At 27.4% G+C, this 19688-nt stretch overlaps 2 protein-coding genes across 2 annotated transcripts; both read right to left on the bottom strand.

Moving 5' to 3' along the window:
• Nucleotides 1-1998: 1998 nt before the first annotated feature.
• On the bottom strand, nt 1999-12162 carry LOC142329506 (peptidoglycan recognition protein 3-like). The gene is made up of 2 exons (XM_075374181.1): nt 11646-12162; nt 1999-2561 (listed from the first exon to the last, which is right to left on the bottom strand). The coding sequence occupies exons 1-2, from the start codon at nt 12160-12162 to the stop codon at nt 1999-2001; spliced, it is 1080 nt and encodes a 359-aa protein (XP_075230296.1).
• A 334-nt stretch (nt 12163-12496) lies between these two features.
• On the bottom strand, nt 12497-18423 carry LOC142329505 (peptidoglycan recognition protein-like). Its single transcript, XM_075374180.1, has 3 exons — nt 18333-18423; nt 15137-15678; nt 12497-12517 (listed from the first exon to the last, which is right to left on the bottom strand). The coding sequence occupies exons 1-3, from the start codon at nt 18421-18423 to the stop codon at nt 12497-12499; spliced, it is 654 nt and encodes a 217-aa protein (XP_075230295.1).
• Between the last annotated feature and the right edge of the window lie 1265 nt (nt 18424-19688).

Below are 19688 nucleotides of genomic sequence, written 5' to 3'. Positions count from 1 at the left end.
AGTTTGTATTAAATAAAAACAAAACCCAAATGATGATGTTTGATCTAGGGGAAATTGAGAATGATGTTGATAGTGTTAAATGTCTGGGCTTTCATCTGGACTCCACTCTTACTTGTAAATCACATGTTTCATATGTATGCAATAAGCTCTCCAAAATGTTGTTTGTTCTAAGGAAATTGAGATTTTGTACTTCAAAAGACTATTTGTGTATGGTGTATTTTAGCTTTTTTCAGAGCCGCTTGACATATGGTTTACTTGTCTGGGGTCAGTCAAGTTATGTTTCTGATATCTTATTATATCAGAGGAAGGTGTTGAGAATTATTATGAAAAACCACCTAGCAGACACTGTAAGCCATTGTAGAACTAAAAATTTTAACTGTTTATAATCTTTATATTTATTATAGTGTTGGAGGTTAAATGCAATTCAAACAATTTTGATCAGAGATGTGATGTATGTGGGTATAACATAACAAATAAACTAATTAGCCAAACTAATTTAAAGAACAGCTAAGGATATTAGATTTTTTTAATATGTTTCCTAACCATGTGAAAGAAGCTCCTTTGAAAGAATTTAAACAAGTTTTTTGACTGGCTTGTTATGAACCCTTTTAATTCTTTTAATAAGTGCCTTGAGCCTGGATTTGACATTGACTTAATGTGGTTTTTTGGCTTGTTATTGTGTTTCTTTTTGTATGACATTTTGTATTCTAACCAAATGATTGGCTTATGAATGAATAAATTATTACTAATATTATTATTACACCTCCGTTTAAAGCTGCATCCTACTTGACTAACGTAGAATATCATGGAGTTGGAAGAGTCCAGTTTATATACTACAGCAACATTTTGCTTATTTGGTGACTGTGCTCTAGGTGTAATGACTCATTAGTTTGGTTTTTAAGTAACAAATTTAATATTTATAAATAATAAATTTATAACAGTTCCTTATAAATGTAATTTCCTTTTGTAATTTATAGTTTTTTACAAATAATAAATTTGCAAATTTTATTCTCTGTCTAAAACAAAATCAGTAGATTTTCAAAATATCATCATTGTGTTTAATAATAAAATCACTTTATTTTAGTTTATTATGTTTTTTTGTGGTTAATGTTCATAAATTACAAAGGTTCAGTAATAATTAAAAATGTATAATAGTTGTGTTTATCAAATTTAATGTATCTGACAATTTCACAAATTTAAAAAAGTAAATTTCTATTAAGAAAGTTTATAAAATGGCATATATATATATATGCCATTTTATAAACCATTTTGTAGCTATTGGCATGACACTGCATACATTAACTACGGTACATGAATAACAGTTTCTTGGTATTCAGAATTATAAATTAATAATCAGTTATATTTTAATAATTAACACCAAAGTGAGCAAGAAATTCTTAATAATAACTATTTTTAAAATTAGTGAACTTAGTGTATACTAAAAGAAAATTATAAATTAACTCAGTTAGAATATAATAATAATAAAATGTTTTTATTAATTATACTTTAATAAAATATTTTAAAACTAATAAAATAAAATACAAAATATAACATTTTAAAAAGAAAAAAAGAAACACCAATGTGTTAATTGTGATAATTGTAAGAAAAATAAAAATCAGCTTGGCAGAGCTTGGGCATCTGACTGTTAGAAGAGTTAAATTTTTTTTCAATTAAAATAAATAGAATTTTATTTATAAAAAAATATAATTTATAAAAAAATTATTTTAATTTTATTTTTTTTATAAGAATTTTATTTATCATTTAAAATATATATATATATATATAAAATAATTGTTAAATTTTTAATTTAATTCACTTGATTAATACAATGAATCCTTAAAAAAAAATTAAGTTCCTTACTAAATTAAAACTGTACATTCATACATATTTACAGTAGACTTACAATATACTTCCTCTATTACAAGTAACATTATGGTTGTCACTTTGCTTAAGCTTGATTTATTATTTTTTTTAAAATTATGTCAAGTAATAATCTTTTCATATGTTAGTTATTTCTGTGTCATTTGATTTCTTACTGGTATCTATCCAATGTGGCCATGTTTTAATAATATTGTAAACACCTGCACCTGGACTGTCTGTACTAATCAACTGACGATGACCATATAATTCATAATCTTTATCTATTTTACCGAGTATAACACCAATTTTAATTAAAAGTTTTGCAGTATTAACTTGTTCCAATGTTGGTAGCTGATTTGTAAAAGTTCCAATAAATGTCACACAAACTGATTCTACATTATAACCTTTTGTATGAGAACCAAGTTTATCCCAGCCTCTTCCGATATAAATATCTCCATCTCCAGAAACAAGAAAATTATATCCGATATCATCCCACTTGTTGCCATCCATATGAAAATCTTGAATAGCTTTTACTACATTAACACATTCCAGTCTTGTGAAGCATGCATCAGTAGCTGAATGTGTAATAATTACTTTATGCACTGGTAATTTCAGCAAAGAAGAAAGTTTTTCAGGTCTTGCTGCCCATTGGGTACGATCTATGAAACGGTAACCATTTTCGATGATAAGTTGTTTATCCTCTGAAAAAGAAAAATTTATTTATTTTAGAAACTAAATTTAAAACACATTACAGACATGCACAAAAATAACATTTTAGGTAATTGGTAAAATGATTCTAAAAATGAAAATTGAGCTAAAATTTGACACTTAAAACTTTCAAAATTGATATTTTTTTAGTTTAGATAAATACTATTTCTGGTAAAACTTCAATTAAATTTATTATTTTTATTACTTTTAATGACAAATTTAAATTTACAGATGTATTCTTCCATTTGTTAAAAAAAGTCATTTGACATTAATTTTTGTAATTTGCAAATTAAAAATATTTGAATTCTCTAAACAGCAAACGAAATGCCAGTCTCTGTGGTGCAATGGTAGTGTATCAGCCTTTTGGAGATCCCTGGTTTGAATCCCAATTAGGATGGCATTTTTCATATGCTAAAAAATTCCATTTCCGTATCCCATGCGAATGCTGCAAGCTTATATAGCAATATCAAATGAAAAAAAGAGAATACATTTGTACAAATATTGTAAAAAAAAACATATTCATACTTTATACAATCTTCATTGACCTGAGGGAGTGGCCTTCCATTGAATCTATTTCACCATTCATAAAGTCATGGTAAGGACAAAACATTTGTTTATATATTCTAGCTGCGATAGTTGGAAATTAAAAAATAACCCTTAATATAAAATTTTTATTTTATATTAATCTTATTATTTTCATACCATATTTTCTTAATCTAGTATATCTTCTCAAGAAACAAAAATTTTGAAATCGCAATACTTTTTCTCCATTTTTTTTTTTTGTTTTACGTCAGAAGTGGAAAAATTTGCCTCAACCAAATGCCCAGTTGCTCGTACATACTGGGTGTGTGGGTTTTATCACCCACTGCAGTGGGAACCACTAAAAAACTACTCCCTCACACAATGTGATGCTGGAATTGCCGCCGATGGCATAATCTCAGCACCACGCACGTCACGGGCATATCTCACATTCATACAAATATTTACTCCTCTAATTCACACTCTATTTATAAATATATATATATATATACACACAATACACATAACTCCCCAGATACACATGCTGACCCCAGAAGGCAAGACTGCATCGTCCGGGAGCCATTGATGTTGACAATGCAAGGGCACCCCCGCCGCCATCCGCCCCAGAAAGCTGGTGCCCTCATCCGACATCTTCACTATTCTTCACGTGTTCTTCTTCAACTAATTTTTGCCGAAGTACTCCTCGGAACCATTGAACACACATATTTCAGCCCTCACCGAAAAATAACATCAACTGCATGACACCCTCCGGTAATTTTTTTTTTACATCTGCATAAAGATGTTTGTATTTGCATGATTAATAATTTTAAGTTAGGCAGTTAAGTTAAAATTTTTGTTAATCAAAGTGACAGGCAGACTGAACAAATATGATTCATGATTTTTGTAGGAACAAAAACAAATTATAACAACTAAATTATATTAACAAATTATATAGGAACCATATTTAGTTTAATTTGTACAGTATGATGAAGATGGTAAAGTGGGGTACAGAACAACAAATGGAAAAAAAATGTGAAACCCATTATGAGGAATAATCTTTTAATCTTCAACTGATAATTATAATTGATGCAAAAGAAACTGGGTATAATATTTTTTGTTTATATTAAGTAACATTGATTATAACTAGAGACTGAATTATATGCATTTGCATATTAAGTCCATTCTCACCAGTTATTGCATATTTTTCTTAAAATCTAGTGATTATGCATATTTTCGCTATACTTACAATATTTTTCGGTAGGGTACCTAGTTAATAAATGAAATCTTACGTTGTAAACCAATTAGTCGCACGACTCTTAGAACGCACTTAGCAGCTGCTCGTCTATTATTTTGGTAAGATAATATTACTATGAGAAACCCACCGGGTTGGTCTAGCTACTGGTGAATGCGTCTTCGAAAATCAGCTGATTTCGAAGTCGAGAGTTCCAACGTTCAAATCCTAGTAAAAGCAGTTACTCTTATATGGATTTGAATACTAGATCTTGGGTTCCGGTATTTTTTGGTGGTTTGGTTTCAATTAACCACACGTCTCAGAAATGGTCGACCTGAGACTGTACAAGACTCTACACTTCAATTACACTCATACATATCATCCTCTGAAGTAATACCGGACGATAATTACCGTTGGTTAAACAGAAAAAAAATATATCATGAGGCTAAGTAAAACACATACTCACGCGAGACGACATACGATACTGTTCTGCGTCGCGCACGCCTACTGCAGCACTCCTCCAACTAGGAAATTAAATTAGGCATATTATTGTTTACGCGCTCATTACATCAGCTTAGTTTTTTATTTATTTGTACAAAGATTAATGTGCACCATGCCTCCCGTAAAAAGTGTCTTCATGGATAGCTAACTATCCGGGAACATTTACATATTACGGAAATGTTTTATATTGCTGAGTTTGCGAGATAAATATTTCTAGCAAAATAAAGTTTCAAATAGACCAACATGCGAAAATATTGCTTCATATCGCAAGATTGCAAAAGAAAGGCCCATGACAACTTATAACAGCAACAAGTAGCGATGATTTCACTTCCAAAGGTAAACAAAAAACCCCTTTAGCATAGATTTATGTGAAGCATTGCTTACAAATAATATTCCTCTTCACAAACTTACAAATCCTACCTTCAAAGATTTTCTGCAAAACTATTGTTTGAATCAAAATATATCAGATGAAACAACATTGCATAAAAATTACATACCTGCAATTTACCTACACGTTCTGGAAGAAATACACAATGAACTCAAAGATAGCATTATTTTTATTTAAGCTAACAAAACTGCCAACAGTTGTGGCCATTACATTTTGAAGTTAATTGTCAGTGCATTAAAACTTGAGCCTTCTTCTATCTATTTGGTGGCCTGTATAGACCTTGAAAAGACAACTAATTCTAAAATTGCCAGATTTGAGAATGAGAGTATTCAAAAAATATTTCCTGAAACTTCTGCAGATGAAAGAGTGTTTATATTTTTCTCAGATGATGCTGCTGCCTATATGATCCAAGGCAGCCAAAGCCCTTCAAGTATTTTATCCCAATTTGATTCATGTGACGTTATTTACTCATGGAGTACACGACTACCTGATCCACATTTGGGAATGTAAATAAACTGATTTAATCAACAAAGAACGTGTTTCTTAAGGCACTTGCTCACAATAAAGTCTATAAAGAAAAACTGCCAAATGTGCCTTTACCTCCCGAACCAATGGTTACTCGATGGGGAACGTGGATTGCACCTGTACTGTTTTACAATAAACATTTCAAGGTCATCAAAGGTGTAGTAAATGACTTCGATGGTGCAGAGGCTATGGCAGTTTGTCAGCCCAATGAGGCATTTAATGATTCTAGTATAAAAAAAAAACATAGCTGTGATTAGAACCCATTTTTCCCACATACCTGCGACTATTAAAAAGCTTGAAACTCAAGGTTTGGCATTGCCTGAATCTATTCAGTTAATGAATAAAATCCGCCAAATGAACTCCGCATTGCCAGAGGTATTACCGTTTAAACTTAAAGAAAAATTTGAAAACATTTTGAACAATAACCTAGGCTTTGAACCTTTGTGTCAAAATGATAGTTTTATTAATGGGGGCGAGTGAACTTTTGCCAGAAACAATAGTAACTTTTGGGTGCTATAACATAGCACCCAAATTCAAATACTGTCCAGATATCTCAGTGGATGTGGAGCAATCCTTTTCAACTTATAAAAATATTTTGAGTAATTGAAGACACAAACTTACTACCGAACAGTACCCGACTGTTTATGTTTACATAAGTTACAAAATGTTAACTAATTATTAATTATTGAATTTATCGGTATGTTATTCAACTACTTACTAATTTTATGTGGATTTTGAAATAAAAAAAACTAAAAATTACTATTTTTTTATTATTTAAAGTTGCATATTTTGACAATTTTCATGTATATTTTAAGCATTTTTTGCATATTTCAAGCTTTTTATGTTGCATATAATCCAGTCTCTAATTATAGCATTTGCTGATCATTTATTTGTAAGTGTCACAGAATTCAGGGAAACTGCATCTAGAATAATTTAATTTCTATGTTATCTAGTCTATTTATTTTGGGAGAATTTTTTCTAACTTCACATCTTTAAATGTGAAGGCTCTACAGTAAGTTGAAGAAATTTCAAAAATATCAGATTGCATGATACAACAATGGGTAAACAAAAACAGTATTGAAAGAATTCCTGTGCGATTTTAAGAGAACTTTTACCCACTGCTTATTAAACATTACTTCATATTATAGGGACAACTCAAATATGGACTATCATAACAGAAGATGAATAGACCTCTTAATCAAATTGTGCAATTTTAATCAAATTTCATTAGAAATTCATTAGTCAAAAACTATAGATGGTTTTTTTTTTGGGGGGGGCCTTTAGTTTAATCTAAGGAAAAATTTCCATAAATGCTGAAAATTTCATAATATGCCAATCAGCATTAAATAATTATCACTCACTGTGGCTTCATTTGTTAAGACACACAAGTGCCAAACTTTTGTTAGTTGTACAATAAACCATAACATAGATCTGATAAGTTTTCTTCTGCTATTACAATAGTTTATCATAGGGGTTTAAATTGTTACACTTGAAAATATTTTGTTCCAAAAATGGAAAGAAGAGTTTTCCTACAGTACTTTGATTAAGTTAGCTTTAAGATTTTTGCAGAATGAAAATTATGACATAATTATTAATGGAAAAAAGCAGGCAGTAAATTATGGAAATATTTTATTTTAAGTTACAAATTTAAAAAGAGAGAAAAACACGTTAATATTCATCTTTTAGGAGATCCAGCTCTACTCAATAAGCATTTCAGTCATTATGCTTACGACGCAGCCACAGACCAGGAACAGGATTTCAGATTATTCAACAGGCAAAGTGTTTCTCATCAGATCACACCACAATGCGCTGGCTCTACAGGTCCTGGAATACTCAATATGGACCTATCAGGGTGAGTGACTAATGGGCAAGCATCTTGTCCTCAAACAATCTTCAGGAGATGCGAGGAATTTTTACCATAATGGGAGAAGCAATATACTGATAAATGATTTTGGATAGAACAATTTTGTTATATGCTGCAACAAAAATTCATTTTCCTTCTGAAATTAAAATAGACACCAGAGAACAGGTGCAGGTTGTTGACACTGAGACCAACTCCCAATCTAGACAAACAGAGTTTTTCTATCAAAAATTTCCTTCCCTTAACCAGTAGGATCCTACTTTCAGTTCCTCACCCTATCCTCAAAAGATAAGGTTTGCTGGTGGTGACAAGTTTTAATAGTTGTAAATCATTATTTGTGTTTTTCTGTAAGCACCATATTTGCCATCAGTAATTCTAACAAATCCAGTCATTTTACTCTACTTTGCAGTTCTAGAGATTTTAAAGTGTTACTTCCCACATTGCAGGTACTATGAAGCCACTGGGTTGTAAGGGAACGTAGTTTACTCTTATCCTAGGATGAAGGATAAACATTAATGACAAATTTTTTTTTAAAATGATGCTACCAGTAATAACTTAGAAATTACAAAAATATATTTTAATTTGTATATTTTAATAAACTAACTCAAAATAATCACAATGTAGATCACTATTTTTTCATATTTATTATGCGATCTTGAAATCATGAAATATATGCTGGAACTTAAAATATTGGCTTTAAAACATTTCACATTCTACTAACTTTATAATCATAATTGTCCAACATTTCTAATGATGGTATACTATAACCATCAAGAACTAATAAGAAATAAGAAAGGAGATTTTTCAATAGCAAATTGAAAAACAACCTTCAACAACAAAGATTACACTTTATTATGATATTAATTCAGTTAACAATATATTCAGTTAATTACAATTCATGTAAGCTCTAATTCAGTCTTGCTAATATTTTATTAATTATAAAAAATTTGTAAGCTTATGATATCAATTAGGTCTATGATGGTTCTGAAATAAAACGTCAGAAATACAATTAAAAAATACGTATTTACATAATTACAAAGTTACAATCACAGAATAATTAAAAAAATATATATATATATTTACAATAACAACACATTGCACTAAAATATCTATTTATATTAACATTCAAATAATATCTTCAGGAATATTTTTGAAGAATTCTAGTGCTAAATTATGCACCACTATATACAAATATATAAATATAAAGATTAATTCTACCAAAAATATAATTTCAGTTGCATAAATATCAATAACTACATCAAAACTTATAAATATTAAATTGAGCAAAAACTAGAATTTACTTTATCACAGAACTCAATATGTAATAAATATGACTAATTGATCAACATGACAAAACATATTTATTTACAGTTTTAAAAATTATTAATGACTCATTCTAAATTAAAAGAAATTATTTTTCCACAAGTCCTTAAGAGCTAATTAAAAGAAAAAAAATCAGAATAAAAGGAAAAAATAAAAAACGCTGCAAAAATTGTTTTTCATTTCTTTTGTTGTTAATTACTATTTTTACTACTGTAAATGGTATTCACTTTAAAAAGATTATGAAATTTGCAAGTATTCATATATTTAATCTATGTTGAATTTGTTCATTTAATATATTGTTTTTATTTGATTAATTCATTTATAAATTTTATATTTTTCAAATACAGTAAGTTCTTGATTTAAAGAGGTAAATTTTATTTCAAATAGCATATGAAAATCAAGATCTCAACATGCTTTATCTGTTGTGTTGGTAAAATTTATTTGTTGAAATCAAGATCTCAACTTGGTTGAACAGTATTAAATTTATATATACACTAACTAAAAACAATGCATTAAATTAACACAACATAGGTTGAAATTATTTGAATACATATTAAAGGAGTTTTGTAATCTTTTTAAGATGGACACATTAACAATAGTCATTGGTCTCTCTACTGATAAAGAAAAATAGTGGCATAATTAGGTCTTAAACGGTCTGAAATTTCTATACTATATAAAAGTGATTTGTTAATTATTTTTAATACTTTTAAAAACATGTTCACTTTAAAAACGAACTTCCTGACTATTGTGATGTACATGACAATTTTTTTGTCTATGTTTTTAACTTTTTCTGTCTGTTATCATTAATTATTTACACTGTGTTTTATAATTGAGACTGTAAAAAGACAATTAATTGTATCGAAGGAATCATATTTATTACATTTTAATTGTTAATTATAATTTATTCAAGACATAGATACTTGAAGTATATTTTAAACACAACAAAAATATGTAGTAATTATAATTATTTTGTACACACTAAAAATCAAAAATATAATTTAATACAGTTTAATCTGATGCTATTTACACAATGTAAAGATTTAAAAAAGTAACTATCATTTGACACTATGTAAATGTCATAATATAAATAATAAAATACTTCTTAATGATCAAAAAATACTTTGGTGATTGGAGATGCTTTAATATTTTTATGTTATAGAAAAACATTACTATTAAAAAAAAAACTAAGATAATTGCGTTATTATATTGTGAACACTATTTTCAGTACAGTGAATGCCCAGAAGTACTATCTAGTTAGTGTATAATTAAAAATAATACACAATCTGATTAATTGATCTCATATATAATTTAACTCATTACATAATTTATAATAGAATAATTTTTCATCGGCTTCTAATCAGTGGTGAATTTATCTATAACAGAAACAGAAATGAAAACTTTCATTGCAGTTATATGAAAATAATTAACGCTCTTTCATTCTTTTTCATTATAGATGAACAAAATACAAAAAAATTTAGAACTAAAAGAATCATACAGCAGTGACAGAGTTGTTTTATAAAAACAAAATAAACATAAATAAATTAAATCAGTAATGAAATGATCATGATGTAATTTTAATTTTATAAAATTACTTGTACTCAATATGACTGAATACAAATTCATGTCAAATTTTATCAGCAGATTTTGTACATTTGTAATAATTATGTGTTCAATTAATTAAAAAATGCCTTTTCTAGCAAATGTTCATTTTTGTACGCATACAAATTCACATTGACAATTAATGTAATTGCCTAAATTAATAATTTAACTATAGTTTTACAAAATAAATTAACATAAATTTCTGTTTTGGTAATTTTTAATTATAACTTCTATAAATAATAAAATTTTTTACACATTTAACATACAAAAATATTTTTGTATTATTATGAATCATAACATTTATAAAATATTCTATATTACTCCTTAAAAAGTTTTACATAAATTTTTTGTTATTAAATTTATCATAACCGAGCAACTTCCAAAAAATATTTTTTTTTAAATTATCACTTCTTACATATTTTTTTTTTGCGATTTGGTCAATTTTGAAGGTATTCATGAGAAAATAAAGCAAATTGTGCAGAAATAATTTCTCTAAAACTACTGTTTCAAAGATTATTTACTTTTAGAAATGTAGTAATAAATTTAATTATGAAAGACTGGCATAAGGAACACTTTAATGGGAAGTCAAAAAATTAAAAATGTCATAACTCAGTTATTTTAAATTACAAATAATAAAATTTTCATTTTTCATAATTAAATGACTACTTTCATAACAATAATTGTTCAGCCTCCATGCTGAACAATTATTAGAAAATTGGGTCTTTAATATTGATTCTAATGAATATAATGATTTAATTTATAAGTATCCAGATTTATAGATTTCTATAATGATAAAAGAAATCATAATATTATTTACTATACAATAATGACATTGTGCATACAATATCTGTAATGTTCTTTAATATTAGAAAAAAAGAACAAAGCTGGGTACAAATATGCAAGGTACGTAAATCTAAATGACAATAAGGGAAGAGTGTACAATTATAAAATGAAGAGTGAAAGGGAGGAATGCAAAGTATAAAAAGAAAAAAATTGCTATAAATGGGTGTGTCATGTGTTAATGTTTAGTGCTTATAAAAGTTTATAAATCATTCTCAAATTTTCAATTATTCTATTTTATTCATTAACATCTGTTTATGAGGTAGACAAATTAACTTCAAAATATTCACTTGAATTTTTCCAGTGTGGCCATTTTTTAATTATATTGTATAATTTTTCACCAGGTAGAGGTCTATCTTTCATATCAATTAACTGACGTTGACCAAATAAATTATAATTTTTATCAATTTTACCTAATATAATACCGACTTGTATTAATGTTTTTGCTGCATTTAACTGTTCTTCATCAGGAGTATATTTATTAAATTTTCCAAAAAATGCAATGCAAATAGAATCATTATTATAACCATTAGTATGTGAGCCAATATAATTCCATCCTCTACCAATATATACTGCACCGTTACCTGATATAACAAAATTATAAATGACATCATTTTTCTTAGAACTTTCTATATTATACATTTGTATATATCTTAGTACATGATTACACAAAGACTTTTCCTTACAACTAACACCATCTGTTTCTGTTAATATAACATTATGAACCGGTAGAGTTAAATTTTCTTCTGGCACTAAAGGAGGTTGTGCTACCCACTCCTTTCGTGTGACATAATCCAAACTCTCCATGATAAACATTTTGTCTTCTGTAAATAATAATTTTAATTACTATAAATTATTAAATATTCAAACTAATCTATACAAAATAATATTGAAATACATTTTAAATTTTAGTAAAAAATTAATATATGTACAGGTGGTTTAAAAATCTAGTAAAATTAGGAGAAAACAAATATGTTTGTATTAACAATAAAAATACATTTTTACAAAAACAGGGTTTATTTTGACAAGTTATTTTTATAAATCAAAACATACAAAATTTGTAGCATTCATATTAATTATGTTTATTTATTTAATAAATTCATTAATTAATTATTTTTTATTAATACACAATATTATTTCATTAATACAATAATTTACTGAGCTGCAAAGCATAAATATAATATGAATTATATTTGACAAATAACTATATAATATATTATATTATTTATACACACATAATATGACAATATATGTATGTAAATATGTATAACATTGTCGAACCTCTATATAACAAATCTTGATTTTACGAAGTTTTTTACTGCACTGAGAAATTTTAATAAAACTACTTGTAAATTTACTTCTATTTTACATATTCATACCTCTATATAATGAAATGGTGACTTACAGCATATTAATATAATACAATATGTAGGAATACACAGTAATTTTTATGAAATGTTCTTTTTATAAATAATGACATTAAGTTTATTCTTTATGAGTTTAAGGTACCTAAATTGTACCTGTATACAAATACAAAGTGTTCTTGGTAACAGTCAAGAATGAAAGATTATTTTTATTGAAGTGTTAAAGTGAAAATTCCCAAGATTCTCTTATAACCCGTAAACAATAAAATTGTAACAAAAGAATTAAACACATGTTCTGCAGTTACTGTCTACCGATACATTAAAGTAGTGGAATTTCCTGAAATTCACTATCAAACGCAGAGCATTAAAATTACTGTTCAAACTTTTATTCATTTATCTACAGTATGAGTAAATAGAATTCTTAGAAAATATTTATCATAACGAACCTCAACAAAACAAAACCTCTATTTAACAAATTTTTCCTGGGATTCTCAATTTTGTTATTTAAAGGTTTGACTGTATGACTTATTATATTATTTCTATTAATTAACTAATTATATATTTCTGGACTCTCCTTTTAACTCTAAACACTGAATTTAACACATTGTTTCATAACAAAAAGGAGGTAATTAATTTAGGAGGAGGTGCAAGAGGCACCAATACAAGCTGCTTTCTCTGAGAGTACACTCAGTTCTTGTGAAGGACAGAGTGAAGGTATTGCTTATCAGGTTAAATATCAGCTGCATTTCAGTGGGATTGGCATGCTTATATGAAACCACCTCAACCCTAACTATGTAGTTCGCATGCAATAGGAGTTTTCTATTCTTGAGAATGACTAAGTCTTTCATGAAAATGATTTGCGACTCATATTAGCTTACCTACAAACATTACAGTTAAAATACTAAATATACATGTTTCTGCTATGTATTTTGGCATTTTTCAATTGATATAAGTTTATAATACAATTTCTTAAGTAAACTGTTTTATGTCCCTAACAATCAGTGGCAAAATTGGAAAAAAATTTATGAAAAACCTAATCCAACTTTTTTTTTTAATGTAGTATTTCTTTAACATTACGATATATGTTCTCAATTATATTTTGTGAAAAAACAATTATGATTTTTTTGAAAATACTACGTAAAAGTAAATTTGATTGATATGATTTATTCATTAAAGATTAATAATTTTCTTTAGTTACTCAAATAAATGAGGAAATCTTAGATTGAAATAGAAATACTTATTTCCAATTTTTTATATGTTTTTCTAAGAAGAAATTTAAACACACAGATCAGTTGTAACTATATTCCAATTTTACATCCATGAAAATCTGATGAAGAGTTTTCAATAAACGCAGAAAAACATATTTCTGATAACTGAAAATGGTTTTTCCAGTTTCAAGTAAATTTGAAAAGTAGATATTATATTAAAAATTTCTATAAAAACTTGGAACAGCTTTTATTTCTCTTTCAATCAGTATAAATTTAAATTTCTTTAATAAGTTATTTACAGAGTTATAATTATTAAGGAAAATGAAACAATCTGCCATCTCCAAGTCTGTATTATACACAAACATAATATTTAGTTCAAATGAAAGTGTCTACAGTGAATTTCTGTATAATTTCCTCAATACAAATAAGTACTATATGTCAATATCATTTATTTAGAGTAGTGAGTTAAAGTATGTACACAAATTTGATTTAATAAAAATAAGGAAATTAGTAGTAGGTGACTTAAATTATAAAATTCTGATTTTTTTTTTAACTTCCGGATCCATCGTTAGGCATTCTTCAGAGGATGAGATGAATGAATGATTTGTAGCGTGTGTGAAAATGCCATGCTTGACCGGGATTCAAACCCAGGACCTCTAGATGAAAGATCAAGATGCTACCATTTTCATTAAATTTCTGATTTAATCTTTAAAAACATATTGAGATCAACAAATTTGTGAAATACTGAGGTAATGTTACAAGTTTTTGTAGTAAATGAAGAATGAATAGAAAGTGTTTCATCTCACTGAAGGAATTTAGCTGGTGAAAATCAGAATATCAACTCTTAAATTAAGTCGGTTTCAGTTCCCAAGTAAGAGTTCCAGTGTTTCATTTGTCTGTAGACCAGTCCATCTGTCATTCTTCTGGTTAATATGTATGTGGCTGTGACCATTTAGTAAAGATAAAATAATCTCTTATACATTTAGGTCTAGCTATTACAATATGACAATTTTTGAGAGATAAGGATTGTTGGTTTTGTTTTATAATACTAAACCTATTACACCTATTAGAGTTGCTTATGCTTTTTGCAAATGTTGACAAAATCGATGAAGGTCAGTCTTAGTCTAAGGGCTAACAGTATATAATTGTAAATATATAGATGAATCAAAACATAGATAACAATAATTATAATATTTTTTTATAACAAACTTTTTTTATTATTGAATCTGTTGACCAATGAGACCAGTTTTTAATTATGTCATTAACACTTTCACCAGGACTTGAAGTACTTTTTATTGTACTAGCTGCATACAATTTATAATCTTTTGATATTTTTCCTTCTTGAACTCCTATTTGTAATAAATAATCTAAAGCAGTCATCAGTTCTGTTGATGGTTTGGTCTCATTTGTGAAAGATCCAATTAATCCAATTCCAAGTGAGCATCTGTTAAACATGGGAGTGTGAGCACCAACATATTCCCAACTTCTTCCGACATAGATGTATCCATTACCAGCAATAAGAAAATTAAATCCAATATCACCATTAATTTTGCCTATATAATATTCTTGAATGCTTAGTACTAGAGAATTACAAGTAGCTGTTGAAAAGCAAGATGATGTTCCAGTATTATGAATTATAACATATGGTATTGGGAATGTCATTGGAGTCAAATCTCCATCGAGTAGATGTGCATCCCATTCATTTCTTTGAACAAAATGTAATATTTCATTTAATTTAACTTTACCTTCATCTGCAACAAACAAAACAAAGTAGAAAGCACATTTATATTTTCATATTATTATCAAGCAAACAAAAAATTTATAAAACCTTGCTAGGAATTAATAGCATTTGTCAAAGTATAACTTACTTTTAAATAATCTTGTAGAAATCTTTTTCACGAGTGTCGTTTATTTCATTTATTCATGTCCTCAGTTCACGATATCTACATAATATGATATCTTGTTTTTGCTTAAATTATACCTTGAGTCTTATCATGAGAAATAAAGAATTTTGAAAGTGTCAAGATTTAAGAATAAACTGAAAAACTTAATTGATAAGGTATTGTATTCGTGCATGATTATTATTAACTTAATTTTTATTTTTTTAACTTCTAGGCTTAATAATGTTCCCCTTAAATATTTAAAATAATTATTTTCTTGGTTTTAAACTTATACTGTTAATTTGAAATTGAGATAAACATTTTCTAACATGATTAATTTTTAAAAATTTTATGTGATGTTAATATATCCTTGTGTTTGTGTTTATGAATGTGCACTTTTTTTAAAAAATACACTCAGTCACCTATTCTTAAAAAAATATCAATATGCATCTCCACCAAACCAGACAGCAGAATTCTTAATTTAAAATATAAACATGAAAATTGACTTTAATCATATCTATGTTTTGTTTTATAATGAAATGTGTATTTTTGGATGCTGCTGGTCTACATTTTATCATGGTTTCCTTTGATTCATCTGGGCAAGTGGTGGGGCAGTTACTTTTCTTTTATCTGTGGAGTAGCATATCTACCCATTCCATATGTTATTATTATCTACGATCAGAATAAAAATTTATTTATTTATTTGCTGTTTTTGTAAAGTATGAAAACATTATGTGTATAGTACATATTGCTATTCCCAGATCTCTGGCTTAAGAAGAGATGGGTGTTTACAGGTGGGGTTGTTAAAGTTTTGTTGTAAATAAGTAAAATGTTTAAACTTAAAAAATGTAGTATTTAAATACATAATTTTTTTTTAATTTTCATTTATCTGGTTTATTTTCTTGAAGACCCTCTAATCAAGTTAATGAGAGCTTTTCATTTATGTAGATGATTTCACATTTAAATGTTTGGTTACAACATATATAAAGATGAACAAATTTATAACCTCCTTGTGCCAACTGGTAAATATTTCAAATTAAAAAAAAAAATTAATGAGTATTTTTCTTATGACAAAAATCAGAAAATTTACATTGATATAACTCCCTCCCCCCCCCAAAAAAAAATTGTTTACTCTTTATTTGCAACATCAAAAAAACTGTTATGCTTACAACAGATTTATTTTCAGTACAGACATTTTCAGTAAAACATCACAGATTTTTTTTATAATTTATAAAATAATAAATATGTTAATTAAAAATATTTTTATATAAATATTTTTAAATACAGCTCTGAATTGTTCAGTTTAAGTACATTCTAATAAGTACAAATTAATCCAGAAGACTTTAGGTATGAATCCTAATCAAGCTTAACATATTTTACATGTTATGAAATTCATCCATCATTCTTAAAATAATTTATTATTTATACATATATATATATATTTAAGCCTGTGTATATTATTTACAGGCTCACGCCCACTTACAGTTACTGATGGATGATAATGAATTTTGAAGTACGTGAAAAATGCCTGACTGGGATTTGATCCTACAACCTCTGGATGAAAGGGTGAGATCACTCTGCCGACGATATCGGCAGTGAAAACGAAATTACAATCAATACAATTGGGGATCATTCAACTGTAGATAAAATGAAATAATTTGTCATAAATGAATTTGTTTGTATGAATTCATTACTTGCAATACACTAAAGAATGTTTGCAAATTACCATAAAAAATTCACGTTTATTTATTTGCTTTTGAACACAAGACAGAATGAGCTAGCTCATAAAATATCATTGGCAAGATGTTAGAGTATGTTCCCTTGACATTATGCTTTGACAATATCATCTGAAATGTTTTAAGAAGTAGCACAATGAAAACGTAAGGACGAATCAAATTATTACAGTAAAGATTACTTGTAATATAAAATTACTTTTTATTCTTGCAACATCCTCAAGATTGGATTGAGAATAAAACATGCTCTGAGACAGAAACTTGTGAGTTTATTGCTTTTCAACTATTATAGCTATTTTATATTATATTAGCTAGAAGTGAAGCACAGTTCCTTGTATTGGAAATAAAAGAACTGTGGTTCACTTCTTCCATAAACACTTTTGATAAAGTTCAGTATTAAGTTAGCTTATCATGTCTTTTTCAAAATAAATGGTGTCATTCTTTCTTGGGACAAAACATAAAATCAAACTAGCATCATATCTTCATAAAGCAGAAGTTTTTGTTTTTATTAACAGACTGAATAATGCCAAACCCTGCACTGTAACTTCATTCTACTCGACAAAATTGAAGATTATATTAAAAATTTAAACTATTGAAAAAATTCTGCAAAAATTGTAACAAGCACTAAACATACTGATGTTTAATCACCATTAAATAAGGATGAATAGATAGATGGAAGAGGAAAAATGAAATATAAACAGTTACATAATTTAAATGTAGAAAACACATCAGTAATAATGTTAACATTATATATTTTCAGAAACAGAATAACAATAATATCTAAGCATTAACAATTGTCTCCAAATTTAAATATTTTAGTAGAAAAATCAGAAAACCCTGATAATTTGAAATCTGGTAATGGTAATTTCCATTGATCTGTCATTGCCAAAGACAGAGTCTTACCTTTTAGTCATTGTAATTTATAGTTTAGCTATACATAGTTCATAAATATTTATGATAATGCTATTAGTTATAAAAAACTGAGGGAAACTAAATTATTTATAGAAAAAAAAAATTTGGTTATGTATTACGGACTTCGGATTAAAAAATATCTTGTCACTGAAACGGTTATGTTAGGTGAAAATAAATACTTTATGGTTGATTAGGCTGATGATCAAAGTATCATTTATCAAGTGTATTCCATGATTCTGGAATACACTTGAAAAGCAGTATCCATATCAACTAATATTTTTGAAAAGAAAAAACAAACAAAACAACTGCATCTTAATATGATTTATTTAATTGGTAACTTCACTATTGTTAGTTTAATTCTGACATATGTATTTTTTTATAATTTCCTTTTTTTAGAAAAAAATTACATTTTGTATTACCTGTTGGGCAAAAATAATAAAGCAAAGCTAACAAGTTTTGTTTCAAATCTTAATCTAATGAACCTGAAGTCATATTCTTTTCATAACAGGAAATTTACTTCAAACAGCTGCAAATACGCTGAAATTTCACTGTAAATTTAAGCCAATCTAGTGTTTTATAAACTTTCTATCACACCAAGGCATGGCACATCAAAATAGAGATACCAGAACATAGTTCCATGAGAAATTACACAATGAATATAAGTAATACTGATATGTAGAAAACTAAAAATGAAGGATGGATATTGCATGGTTTGGAATTAGATGATGGAAACTAAAAGTTGTCAAACGGTATTCTCCACAAAAGTAATCAACAGTGATTATAATGTTTTTAAATAGTATCAAACCAGTGTGATGATCAAAATTATTGTATTTTGCTTAAATCTTATCCTTATTAACTGTAATGGCTATATTACGTATATAGTAAAGCACTTGAGTTCAGTCATATCTTATTGCATTTAAATAAAAATGTAGTAAGTGTATGCAACATACCAACTGAAAGAAATTTTTTAAATAATTTCTTTTTTTTTATTTTCTTTGTTTTGCGTTTCACTGATAATCAGATAAATTAATAATGTTGCAAGATCAAGATTGAAGCTTCACTTATAGCTTGTCAGAGTGTGTCAAAATTGACTAAACATAGATTGCATTGTGAAAAGGAGTTGTTAGAAGGTAAAGGGCATATATATTAAAAAACCTTTTGGATGAAAAAGATGGGTACTCTGTGACAACAAAGGATGATATAACAGATATATTAGTTGGAATCTGTAGTTTGGTA

Source organism: Lycorma delicatula, chromosome 8 (genome assembly GCF_047948215.1).
Source record: "Lycorma delicatula isolate Av1 chromosome 8, ASM4794821v1, whole genome shotgun sequence".
Classification (NCBI taxonomy): Eukaryota; Metazoa; Arthropoda; class Insecta; order Hemiptera; family Fulgoridae; genus Lycorma; species Lycorma delicatula.
The sequence above is the reverse complement of the archived record's forward strand: the minus strand, read 5'-3'. Positions and strand labels throughout refer to the sequence as shown.

Excerpts from the sequence above, each read along its gene's own strand:
- LOC142329505 (XM_075374180.1), bottom strand. The coding sequence starts at position 18,423 with ATGACAGATCAATGGAAATTACCATTACCAGATTTCAAATTATCAGGG. Across the intron at positions 15,679-18,332 it reads ATTTAAATTTGGAGACAATT|ATGAAGGTAAAGTTAAATTA; the intron begins GTTAATGCTTAG and ends TGTTTGTTGCAG. Across the intron at positions 12,518-15,136 it reads CAGATTCAATAATAAAAAAA|CTCAGTAAATTATTGTATTA; the intron begins GTTTGTTATAAA and ends TATGCTTTGCAG.
- LOC142329506 (XM_075374181.1), bottom strand. The coding sequence starts at position 12,162 with ATGGAGAGTTTGGATTATGTCACACGAAAGGAGTGGGTAGCACAACCT. Across the intron at positions 2,562-11,645 it reads GCCACACTGGAAAAATTCAA|AGGATAAACAACTTATCATC; the intron begins GTGAATATTTTG and ends TTTCTTTTTCAG.